Here is a 13,583-nt window from a genome sequence, read left to right as displayed (position 1 = left end):
GGGCATCAGCAGCCTCTTCAGCTCTCTGAAGGTGGTACGGCTCCTGAGATTGGGCCGTGTGGCCAGGAAATTGGACCATTATCTGGAATATGGTGCTGCAGTACTGGTTCTCTTGGTTTGCGTATTTGGACTTGTTGCCCATTGGCTAGCCTGTATTTGGTATAGCATCGGGGACTATGAAGTTATCGATGAAGCAAACAACACAACCAAGAATGACAGCTGGCTTTACCAATTGGGAATAAGTATTGGCAGTCCTTATCGATATAATGCCTCTGGTACAGGGCAATGGGAAGGGGGACCCAGTAAGTACTCATTGTACATATCATCTCTCTACTTTACCATGACAAGCCTTACAACTATTGGATTTGGAAACATTGCTCCAACAACTGATGGAGAGAAGATATTTTCTGTTGCAATGATGATGGTTGGCTGTAAGTAAATTATTACTTCCTTTTATTATAAAACACTTGTGTGTGTGTGTGTGTGTGTGTGTGTGTGTGTGTGTGTGTGTGTGTGTGTGTGTGTGTGTGTGTGTATATATATATATATATATTTATTTAATTTAGGTAATGGGCATGGTAGCTATGATTGTCACTATTGCTGGCCTGGAGTCTGGCAACATGGATTTTGTTTGACAGATATGTGTGTGCGTGTAGATAACTTAACTGAGTGTAGCTCTTGTGCAATGTATATAAATAAAATTAAGGGATAAATAACGAAAAAAGATACTTTTTAAAAATTGGCATATAATATTTTTGTGGACTTGCAATATCATACAGATCTAGCATGCATCAGATGTGTTATCTAAAACTGGGCAAGAATAGAGTGCACAAAAGACCAAAAAATTTCCAAACAAAAATGACACAAAAGTATTTCTCAATATCAAAAAATACAAATCTTTATTGTCCCGTTACGGGAATAACCCCTCTCCCACAATTACATACAATGGTTAAAAAACATATAATAAAAAACAACCTCGGACTAGAGACTCCACCATGATATAATCAGGTTTTTAGTTAATTGAAAAAGACCAATAACAAAGTTAATTGTTTACACCAGAGACCAAGTATCTAGAATATGGTCTCTCAGGTTGCACCATAGGATTATTGCATAATAATAATAGCACAATAGCAATAAATATCAATATTTAAGTGGTTTACCTATGGTGAACATGCTGGTAGTCTCGGATCCGAGGAAACACCCAGACGCGCGTTTCGCTACCTATGGGGTGTTTCATCGCCCCGTTTTCTTTTCTTTCATATTATCCCTCAGTGCTCGCGCGCCCCGCAAAGATGGTATCTACAGTGATAATGGCACTAAGGAATAACGTGAATGAAAATAAAATCGTGCTCGCTTTGAGACATAATCTAAGAGAGAACGGGGCGGCTATTGTGGAGGCTTTAGACCAATAGGATGCCTCGAACACAGGCACAATGAACAGACTTTTAGTGTGACTTGTGCAATGAAATTGCTTTCATTGCAAATGCGCAAATTATTGTAAACAATAAAATCACAAAGCAGCAGCATTGCAATGATTAAAAAAAAAAAAGTAGTGCGAAAACTCCTTTAAGGAATCTCCTTTGACCCCGGTCCCTTATGCACCACCCTAATGCCCGAATGGCCAGTCTGCCACTTCTAGACAATCTCTCTATTGGTCTCCAGAGTTTTCACTTTTCCATTATATAAACTTCTTAGATTATATGTAGAGGAATTTCTTTCTAGCAGAATCATAACCAATCACAGAGCACTTTAAATGTCTCATCTACATTCCAGATACCAGAACAGTTTATGTTCCTCTTAATTTACTTAGCAATGAATTTCTGCATTAATGCGCTAAACCCCGATCCATCAAGTTATTATGATAAATGATTTAATCAGATAAAATGTGCTACTAATGTTTTATTGATGTAAGAAGCGGTAGAAAATTCTCAGAGTAATTTTTCCAGCGTGATTTGAATAACTTGCATTTAACATACACTTTGAAATGATTTATTATTATGTGTAATTGATGTTGATTGCCTTGATTGAAGCGGATGAGACTGAAAATGTGCTGTCAACTTATGAATCCAAACAATATGTTCCAAATGCAGAAACACAATAGAATGATTTGCCGTTGAGTGACTAAAACATTCAGCAACACACAATTATATGTAAGTGAGCACATGGAAATGCAGCAATGCATATTGTAACAGGGTTCCCCTCATGCTTTGATACAGAGATAATTTCTAAGAAGTTAATTTGGTGGGATTTGCTGTAACTCTGATCCTGGGCATTAGAGCAGGAGCCAGGTTGTCTTTAGATAGCCCAACACCCGCTTTAGCCGGCATGGGGCATTTTGTGTCGAATTTGTGACACAGCCCTGTCAAGAGGTGGCACTGTGGTATAAGTACCCTTAATGACCGCTGAGAAAAGACATATTGGCGGTCATCAGGAGTTAAAGGGGTTTTACTATCAGGAAAATTTATGATATATCCATAGGATATGCCATAAATGTCAGATGCGGGTCACACCTCTGGGACCCGCACCTATATCTAGACTGGGGACCCCTAAACCCAGTTCTAACGCTCTGTGTTCCAGCTGATTCCCGACCATGAAGAAGGAAACAGTGTAGCTCGCTGAGCTACGCTGTTTCCATAACTCCAATAGTAGTGAATGGCAGTTACGGAAGCAGCATAGCATGCGAGTTACGCTGTTTCCGTAACTACCATTCAGTTCTATGGGACTTATGGAAACAGTGTAACTCAGCGAGTTACATTGTTTCCTTCTTCATGGTCGGAAATCACAAGCTTATGACGCAACACAAAGGAGGTAGAACGGGGTTTAGGGGGCCCCGTTCTAGAGATAGATGCGGGTCCCTGGATTGGGACCCGCATCTATCTGACATTTATGACATATCCTGTAGATATGGTTAAAAAATTTGAGGAGAGCATCCGTTTGCCACACGGATTGTGTCCTTACGTTTTTTTCACCATTTAAGGATTGCCCAGATGGGATTTCTGGACATGGAATTTTCATCCCTTTTGTCTCCTGCTATAGTGAGTGCTGTGGAAATCTTTCTATACAAGATATCCTGTAGATATGCCATAAATGTCCCTGATGGGAAACCCCTCTAATCTCAATACTAACTCTATAAGTCTCTGTTTAGTTTGCTCAGCCTCGTGGCAACCAAGTCATGCAGGGATTGATGTATTTAGCAAATCTGTGCATTAATGAAAATGAACAATTTGAATTTGACGGACCTGTGCCTTTTCTTTTAACTTATGTAACTCTGTAACCCTATTACAATATAGTTTTAAATCAATGGATGTAAACTGGTGCATTAATTTATTTTATACAAAAAATTAATGACAACAACACTTTATAGGTTATTTGCACATTTGAATGCAATTATTTTTATTGCTTTAGTACATCTAAAATAATAACTAAAGCAGTTTTGCATAAAGTTAGTCTTGGTTAAAATCTCCTACTATTTTGTGCCTATGCAAGCCCGTGTGTCTCCATGGTGACAGACCACAAACAAACTGTGTGTATTAGGATTCTGTAGTCGTACTCCCTTCCATTAGTATCATTGGTTTTCTATTTACTATACTTTTGCTACAGTAGGTTAGCAAGAAGTGGGGGACAGATGGAAGGAAGCATGACTACAGGATCAGATTCCACAGGGTTTGTTTGTAGTCTGTTACTATAGAGACGCATAGGTTTGCATAGGTGCTGTAGACTCAAAATGGTAGGATATTTTAATCCAGACTAGTTGCTTCATTTTTCATTTTAGAGGCAGAGAAGCTGGACTTTTTCAAAGCAGGCTAGGGGTTATAGTTTAACAACCACTTGGGTGCCAGAAGTTGGTGACCATTACCCTATAACATAGGGACAAATGCTGAACAGCACCAGTATATAATATGTCTAGATACCATGTGGCCTTTGCTGAATAGTTCTAAAATATATAAATATATTGTTGTCACTTATCCCTTTCACCCTGAAGGCAACAGTATAGACTCTAAGTCATTCTTAGAGATGTTCCTGACAGTGTGGTCTATTATGGGAAATATGTCCTAAGCACCCTGCTGAAAATGCTGATCACGTCACACTCTTCACTTCTGAATCCTTCAGTCAAACAAATATAAAGGGCCCCGTGGGGTCAAAAAAGATAATATTTTGCAAAATATATTCCAACTGAAAGCCTCTAACTTCCAAGCATACCATTTTCAGATGAGCCTGGGGAAGGAGCGCTGTTAAATAAAATATCTAGTCTAAATATAGCAAGAGTGATATTAAAGGTAACTGACAGTATTTAGAAATACAGTGCAGACGTTTGGATGTGCTCTCTTCACTGGCAAATCTTGCATTTTTAGCAAAAATACAGAGGTAGTTGAATTTGTAATTTTACTCTAGGTTCCCATAATTTGTAAATGGCTAAAACTCTTAAAGTGATATTGCATGGATTGTGCCAAATGACACAATTATCTCCACTAAATCTATATATTGAGGCTTGAGTAGAGATTACACAGTTGTAAGATTATATTCTGCAGTATATTTTTTGCGTTTTTGCTAGCAGTTCATTGTGCAACCAAACTTCAATTAATATTTCTCGATTTATATTGAATAGGAAAATAGGATATTACATGTAGGTAGTGAAGTGCTTTTCCAGGATTATCCATAGAATAGGCAGTCAATGTATAATTGGTGGGGGTCCAATCCCTGGGACCCTCACCTAACAGCAGAATAAAGGGGCAGCAACCGGCATAGAGATGTCCATACAAGTTCATAATTTAAAACTGGCTTGTTATATCATTTTATTCTGAATCCTAAGAGTAACACCTAAGAGACTGCATTTCAATTTAAGGTGACTAAGGTTATAGGGGATTGAATCTAGGGGGATATCTTCGTAATGCGGCACTATATGGGACACCATATGGCAACACAGCTACCCCTCTGTCCATCCTCCAGGCATACAGTTTTGCCTTGTGAGTGAGCAGAAGCATAACCTGAATCAACTGGGCCCCAATGAAAAATCTGCAACAGGGGCCCCACCTACCGTTTGCAATTTATAATACTGGTGGCTTCTTATGTGGCACAAGTGTCGTTGGGAGCCCCCACAGCACCAGAGTCCAGGTGCGACTGCTACCTCTTCACCTGCTATAGCTATGCCCCTGTGCATGAGGCCTAATTGTGAAGGACTGATGCTAAACATATAGGTAGAAAAAAATGTTCCTTTAAGAGGGAATGTGTCATGTATTGAATTTTAGTCTTATTAATTAGACTTAATTATAGAGATGATAAATAAATGTGTTTGGTCTGTTTTTTTTTAATTTGTAAAACCTTCCCTGGGGGCGGCCATATTGAAGACACACACTTCCTGCACTTCCTGTGTATTCAGTACAGCAAAGTGTGTGCACTTTATGGCAGCTGAAATAAATGGGAGTCAATTGACAGGGAAAGTTAATAAGTTATTAAAATCTCCAGAAATCAAGTACAGCCCTCTCCCCCAGAGACAAGTGAGCTGCATACAGAGCCTTATCTGTGTGTATATAGTGTATAGGGTTGTTATCCTATTTTATTTAGGCTTCCAGTATTATAATAGAGCTGTCACTAACTTGCCCACCCTCTAATCATAATGAGATTATTCTCTTCATCGTGTGCATACAGCAAAGCTGACAAGTGAGCTACAGCGGACAGGAAATATCAGCTTTTTTGTGACTGCTCTAGTGGCCAGTGCTAAAAACATAATATTTCAAGATTTATTTTTTTAAATGTGGATGGTAACACAAAAAAAATAAAAAAAAAATTTTTTTTATTTAAAAAAAATGTGTAGAATTAGAACCTGGTTTATGTAATTTTCTGATGATACATTCCTTTTAAGAAAAAACAAAAACCACATACTGTAAAACACGGGCAAAATATTTTGCTTCTTCATCACTACAGACTTAATTAAATTTGGAAAAAATTTGAAATATTAGTCTTGGATCGGCCTCCTGTAATACTTCAACGTAAGGGTATGTTCACACGGCCTATTTACGGACGTAATTCGGGCGTTTTTGCCCCGAATTACGTCTGAAAATAGCGCCTCAATAGCGCTGACAAACATCTGCCCATTGAAAGCAATGGGCAGACGTTTGTCTGTTCACACGAGGCGTAAATTTACGCGCCGCTGTCAAATGACGGCGCGTAAATAGACGCCAGCGTCAAAGAAGTGACCTGTCACTTCTTTGGCCGTAATTAGAGCCGTAATTGACGCGGCGTTCAAGCGCCTGCACATGCCGGTACGGCTGAAATTACGGGGATGTTTTCAGGCTGAAACATCCCCGTAATTTCAGCCGTTACGGACGCCCTCGTGTGAACATACCCTAAGGGTATGTTCACACGAGGGCGTCCGTTACGGCTGAAATTACGGGGATGTTTCAGCCTGAAAACATCCCCGTAATTTCAGCCGTACCGGCATGTGCAGGCGCTTGAACGCCGCGTCTATTACGGCCGTAATTAGCGCTGCTATTCATTGGAGTCAATGAATAACGGCTCTAATTACGGCCAAAGAAGTGACAGGTCACTTCTTTGACGCGGGCGTCTATTTACGCGCCGTCATTTGACAGCGGCGCGTAAATTTACGCCTCGTGTGAACAGACAAACGTCTGCCCATTGCTTTCAATGGGCAGATGTTTGTCAGCGCTATTGAGGCGCTATTTTCAGACGTAATTCGGGGCAAAAACGCCCGAATTACGTCCGTAAATAGGCCGTGTGAACATACCCTAATTCTTTTTTGGACTGTGTTTTGTTTGCAAAATCCAATTGAACACTTCTTAATTGATTTTCTAAAATGATAAAACGTATAAAACCAACTCCTAAATGAAGAACTAGCAGAGTAATGATAAAGCATACTGTCGGTTGATCAGTAAAAGTATAGACGTCTATCACTGCTTGTGTGCGGCAGGTTTCCACAGCTCTACGTAGTATATGTTGAACACTTTCCAACCTCTGTATTAACCATCTGCTTCAAAGGCTAAACAGCCATCTGTCCCAGTTTTTATGGGATTGACTTCTATATTAAGTACATCTCACTTCAGACTATCAAACATTACAGGCTTTCCGGTTATTTCAAAGTATTTGATGACCATTTTAGTATATTACCTTATAGCAAAAAGCTTCTCTGTTTACACAAGCAAATATATATTATAATTATAGTATATGAGATTTTTTGGTGTAGATAGATAATTACATTGGCCCGTAGAAACAATTTCAATGCGTTTTCTCCCAAGCACGCATATGTAAACACATACATGCACACTCATACATACATACATACATAAACATGCATACAGATGAAAACATGAATATACACCTGAACACACAAATAAACATATTTACTATCTATCTATCTATCTATCTATCTATCTATCTATCTATCTATCTATCTATCTATCTATCTATCTATCTATCTATCTATCTATCTATCTATCTATCTATCTATCTAGTCCTGAAATGGGTTTTCTTAGGGTATGACATCATCTTACTATCTTCATAGGGCAATGAATGGTCATACGGGTATTAAAAAGTTAAATAAAAAGTTGATAACAGGTGATGGAAATGGCTCATCACCTCCTCCCTGCACAGTGACCTCTGCACATGTCACAGAGCATGCTCACTACACTCTCCCATAATGAGTCACTTTTTAGCTGAGGTTTCTTACGTACAGGTGGCTCCAGTCTCATGTTTTTTTTTATTACAGAATTAATTAACTTCATCAGTTCCCTTATTCCAACTATTTTTCTGGCGGGCCTATAAAGAGGCAACCACTGCCCTGAACACAACAGTCATTCTTATTTCCTTTCTTCTACAAAACCTTCACACAGCATCTCACCGTTAACACATAGGATTAATCTGTTGAGTAATTTTGTACTGTACTGATCCTGAGTTACAACCTGTATTATAATTCAGAGCTGCATTCACAATTCTGCAGGCTTCAGAGCTAAACTTTCTCAGAATTCCAATATTTCTGGTGATTGGAATTCTTCTGTGAAGTGTTTGTTGTCTTTACACTCAGAACTGGTACAAAAACCAGATGAAGGAAAAATATAACTCTCCCATGTGTTATAGGAGCTCAACTCAGTTATTAAGGAGCTCGTTGACTGTTTTTATTGACCACTAGCAGAATTGTGAATTCAGCTCTGGATTATAATAAAAGCTGTAACTTAAGATCACTAAAAGATAAATTAGCAATGTATTCAGCTTTTAGTGCAGATACATTCCATATATAAAATCTAAAATATTGTTCAAATGTGAACATACTATAAATTAGCATCAGTAAAAAAAGTGATAGAGTTGTTATGTATATATATATATATATATATATATATATATATAAAATATTGTTCAGTCAATTTGTGATTACTATGGACTCTGTGTAGTTGTCGGATAAAAATAAATAAAGGTTTCTATTGAATGACAGCAAGCAGAGATCTTAAAAAAATGGGGGGTTGATACAGAATGTATATTGGAAAGTTGTATTACTTTTCATTATACAAAGAATAACCTTTATTAACTGAAACCAGAATACTCCTTTAAGAATTAAGTGTATGCCCTAAATGAAGAGCCGGGACTATTTGGCAGGTCACCAGGCTTTGTCAAAAGGCTCAACAGGATTAGGCTTTGATCCCTATGAAAACACAGTATAATGCAGAAAAAACTCAAAGAATTTACCAATATCATGTAAATGACCACATAAAACAACTCTATTCATAACCAATTCAGTGCGGATCAATGTATTGAAACATTTTAAGATTAATTATTAAACTGCTGAAAGTACAGAATAATGGAAAAGATTATTGAACTTAACTAAAGTATAGAATCTTACCTGCAAATCTATGGTCAAGTGGGAATTGCAGAATTATACAAGGATTAACTCCTTAATTACCATCTCCATTTTATTTTTAAAGCTATTAGACTTTTATTGGGCAAAATCTAAATAAAAAATAAATTTATAATTACACATCGGTTTGTTATTTTCCCCATTGAATACCATTATTTTTCGCTCTAAACAGGTCCAACATTTTGTTCTGATTCACTATTTACTTATAGTGCAGCTTTGTTTTTCTGATACAGAGCTCCATCTACCCTGCATAGACATAGATATAAAAGATAACATACTCGCCACTTGGGGGAGCTTAGGAACTTACTGCATACTGTGTTATTACGTTCAATGTAGCTGAGCTGCAATACCAGACACAGCCAGCGGATGGAAGTGGTGCTGTGTAAAACGTAGACTTATTTTTTTCTCCTAACCTTAGACAACTCTCTTAAAGGGGTTTTTCCATCAGGACAACCCCTTTCCATATGTCCTACTAGGGCTTGGTATACCCCTCTATGTGCCAGAAAGAAGAGACACTGTGTAAGAGCGGCTTCCGTTCTGGCAGGCCTCGCGCATCCTTGCATTACATTGACCGCTGTTCAGTTGAATGGCCGGAAAATAATGATACAAATAATGTAAGCGCTGCAGGGGAAATTTGTAGCTGGCCACTGCGTTCCCCGGAGATAACAGCTAATCGCCATGGGTGAGAGAAGCCAAACAGTCTTCTTTTTTTTAAAAAGATTGCCCTCATGAGACCACTTTAATTCTGTTATACACAATCCAGTAAATGAAGTTGCAATATTTGAATAACCATCTAAGATCCATAAATCCTCACATGGGTGATAAGTGTTTGATTGCTGGGGCTTCCATCACTGGGACCCCCGCGATCACTAGGATGACCGCTGCTCCGTTCAAACAGGGGACTTGGGACCCCAGCTCTCTTGATCAGCGGGACCGCCAGCAATCAAACATTTATCACCTATTCTGTGGATAGGTGATAAATTGTTATGGTTGGATAATAACAATTCATCCTAATAAATTTCCCCACGAATCGCAAGTGCTTCGATTGCTCTGAAAACTAATGTCCGACGTTCTGATCTCTTCTATGATTTTGTCCAACCCCTCTCACTCTCCTTAACGTCAAGTCAGCATTAGTAATGCCAAAGTGACAGCAACATATATAGGTAGAGGGAGAGAGAATCGCAGTGCAGTTCGGTAAAGCTATCTGCAAGGCATTATGAGTAAGCTCGTCCGGGATCATATAATCTTTTTTCTAATCTGTAAAATTGCCACAATTCGTATTCCACAAACCCCAAAAGATTCAAAATTTGCCGAATCCTAAACTTTTGGGAAATTTAGATTGAATTCAATTAGCGTAGATCCAATTGGCTCATCTCTAGAGAAGACCGCTACTGACACCCAAGGTAGTACAAAGTATTACATTATCTATAGAAACAGTAACAAAATGTATTTTCAGCATATTAGCTCCTAGGAAATGACTTACACTGGCCATTTCTTCAAGTGATTCAAATACAACAGATACTTGATTTTAGAGAAATGTTCACACAGATAAAATTTCTAGAGATTATTTGATAAGACTATTTTCCTGCTAGCATTGCCAGATAATACACTGCCTAATAGCAGCATTGTCTTGTATTTATCCCCACCCTTAACATGCATTTATGTCGAGCTATAGGCGTCCCAGACATTGTTAATTATTGGAGTAATGTACTGTAAATTTGCAGCTATGTAATAGAAGACGAACTATGTGAAATACAGTGAATGAAGTTAATAGATCTTAAGTAAATGTACAGTAGTTAGAAATAGCTGTAGATTTATCACTGGGTACAGATTTTTTTCTTTCTTTCCAAATATATAGAGTATTCCCTTGTTGTTAATGTACTGATGAAACGATTTTGTTGCACTAAATGCATTAAATGAATTAACAAAGTTACGGGGAAAAAAAAATCGCAATCACTCCTTAGACAGCTGTAGATGTATATTATTAGTTGTAATGCACACAAAAATATTGTTAGAACTGGCCCGTTTGGGGTAATTTCCAGTTTCTAGTTTTGTCTAGTTCATTTTCTATCTATCTATAACTGTGTTGAGTGAGGGGGCTCTTACTGGTATGGAGCTGGAGCACTGTGTTGTTGTCTCTGACAGCTGCTCCCTCTCCCCTCTCACAGCATAAATCTCACACACAGGCAGAGACACAGAGACTTTAACATGAGCCCCTCCTTCCTGTAACATGATCCTCTCCTCCCTGTCTCCTATTAACTGTTTTACACTAGCTGGAACTATTATCATGCAATGTAGACCCAGAGGAAGGGAAAAAAAAACAGCAAAAGGAAAAAAAAAAAAAATGATTTAAAAAAATTCTCTGACATATTTTTGCCTTTCTTGTACTATATATTCATTTTCGATTGTGGCTTACCTTCTCATTGATTGAATTATTGAGCTTGCCTTATTATTATGAGAAAACCAACAATAATGGTAAAGCTTTGTGTCGGAAATGCAGACTTGTAAAATAACAGAATATGCTATTTTATAACTCAGAGCAGGGAAAATAATGTGAAACATTTGTCATTTATACTCAATGGGTAGGCAAATGTGTCACATTAAATATAGGCTTTCTCAATCCCGTTTTACAGTTCAGTGGGTGAAAATCCAGCTACAAAAAACACAGCTCGTTTCACTGGTTTTGTATGTTAACATTGCTAAATAGACAGCACTGCAGCCAACATCATTGCCTGCGCTGCCTTTTTATGCAATTTGATTTTTGAGTTCTATATATATATTTTACTTTTTCTAAACAAATGATTTGAAGACAGAAGTAATTGCTTTCTGAACTATGCATTAATGCCATGGAGCAAGATAAATGCATTTAGTCACCACAAAACCACTTTGTTTCCCGAGCCGCTCATAATGCACTGGAGCGCACTTTCGACACACTTAAATCTGCCCATATGAAGTCTTTTTATATTTTTGTTAAAAAGTAAATGATAGCCGCTATAGCTTATTTTTAACAGCTGCTCTGTTATGTTTTGGTTTTTCTACCTGGATAAACAGGTTATATAAAATTTGATGACTGTAGGAGACAAAAATAAAATTCAAAGTGTTTAAGATACCATCAGGGTGGTCAAGTTTCTTTGCACTTTATCAATTAAACATCAGTGCACTTGTTTTATGTGGCTAAATGCCAAATGACTGCCATGATTTTGGTGGGACCCAGGAGGGTACTGACTATTTGGGCAATCACACTCTGGGACCCTGAGCTTTAGGGGTAACCCACGCTACCACCATACACCATCTTTATAGTCTTGCTTTTCTTATACAGACCTCCTAACCCCATGATTCCCATTATAGAGTTAATTGATCAATTCTGGCTGCCTGCAACCACTACTAGGGGAACTTACTGTTTACTGATTTATACTATACAGCCCCTGTTGTGTTCAATGGGAAAAATGAGTACAGAAAAAGTAATAAATAAACATTTTTAAATGTAATAAAAAAATTAATAAAAAAAAAATCGCCCTTTTAATCCCCGGTCCCAGACGATTTTCAGTCCAGCCTTAGTGGGACCATAGTTACTTAAGTTGACTTCGGAGCAAATAACTTGCCACTATGGTCTATTTCTTACAGGTTAATTAACAAATACTTTATACAGTTAGGTCCAGAATTATTTGGACAGTGACACAAGTTTTGGCATTTTAGCTGTTTACCAAAACATATTGAATATACAGTTATATAATCAATATGAGTTTAAAGTGCAGACCCCCAGCTTTAATTTCAGTGTATTCACATCTTAATTTGAGGAAGGGTTTAGGAATTACAGCTCTTTAATATGTAGCTGCCTCTTTTTCAAGGGACCAGAGGTAATTGGACAATTATCTCAAAAGCTATTTAATGAGCTGCATGGGCTCCTTAATCCATCATCAATTAAGCATGTAAAAGGTCTGGAGTTGATTCCGGGTGTGGCATTTGCATTTAGAAGCTGTTTCTTTGAACCCACAACATGAGGTCAAAGGAGCTCTTAATGCAAGTGAAACAGATCATCGTTAGGCTGAAAAAAATGCAGAAATCCATCAGAGAGATAGCACAAATGTTTGGTACATTCTTGAAAAAAAAAGAGCGCACTGGTGATCTCATGAACTCCAAAAGGCCTGGACATCCACGGAAGACAACAGTGGTGGATGATCACAGAATCCTTTCCATGGTGAAGAAAAACCCCTTTACAACATCTACCCAAGTGAAGAACACTCTCCTGGAAGTAGGTGGATCAGTATCTAAGTCTACTATAAAGAGAAGACTTCATGAGAGCAAATACAGAGTGTTCACCACAAGGTGCAAACCATTAATCAGCCTCAAAAATAGAAAGCCCAGATTAGACTTTGCCAAACAACATGTAAAGAAGGCGCCGAGTTCTGGAACAGCATGAAACGAAGATCAACCTGGACCAGAATGATGGGAGGAAGAAAGTATGGAGAACACTTGGAATGGCCCATGATCCAAAGCACAGCACATCCTCTGTAAAACATGGTGGGGGCAGTGTGATGGCATGGGCATGCATGGCTGCCAAAAACACTGGGTCACTAGTGTTTATTGATGATGTGACTGAAGACAGAAGCAGCCGGATGAATTCTGAAGTGTTCAGGGATATACTTTCTGCTCAGATTCAACCAAATGCAGCAAGGATGATTGGACGTCGCTTCACAGTACAGATGGACAATGACTCAAAACA

At 38.2% G+C, this 13,583-nt stretch overlaps 1 protein-coding gene across 2 annotated transcripts in view; it reads left to right on the top strand.

Moving 5' to 3' along the window:
- The window catches only part of KCNH5 (potassium voltage-gated channel subfamily H member 5), a 194,736-nt gene that overhangs the window by 80,024 nt on the left and 101,129 nt on the right, over positions 1-13,583 (top strand). For both annotated transcript variants that reach the window (XM_075843740.1, XM_075843739.1), the window contains exon 9: positions 2-431. In XM_075843740.1, coding sequence (XP_075699855.1) covers positions 2-431 — 430 coding nt within the window. The remainder of the gene's footprint in view (position 1; positions 432-13,583) is intronic.

The sequence above is a fragment of the Rhinoderma darwinii genome, chromosome 12 (assembly GCF_050947455.1).
Source record: "Rhinoderma darwinii isolate aRhiDar2 chromosome 12, aRhiDar2.hap1, whole genome shotgun sequence".
Classification (NCBI taxonomy): domain Eukaryota; kingdom Metazoa; phylum Chordata; class Amphibia; order Anura; family Rhinodermatidae; genus Rhinoderma; species Rhinoderma darwinii.
The sequence above is the reverse complement of the archived record's forward strand: the minus strand, read 5'-3'. Positions and strand labels throughout refer to the sequence as shown.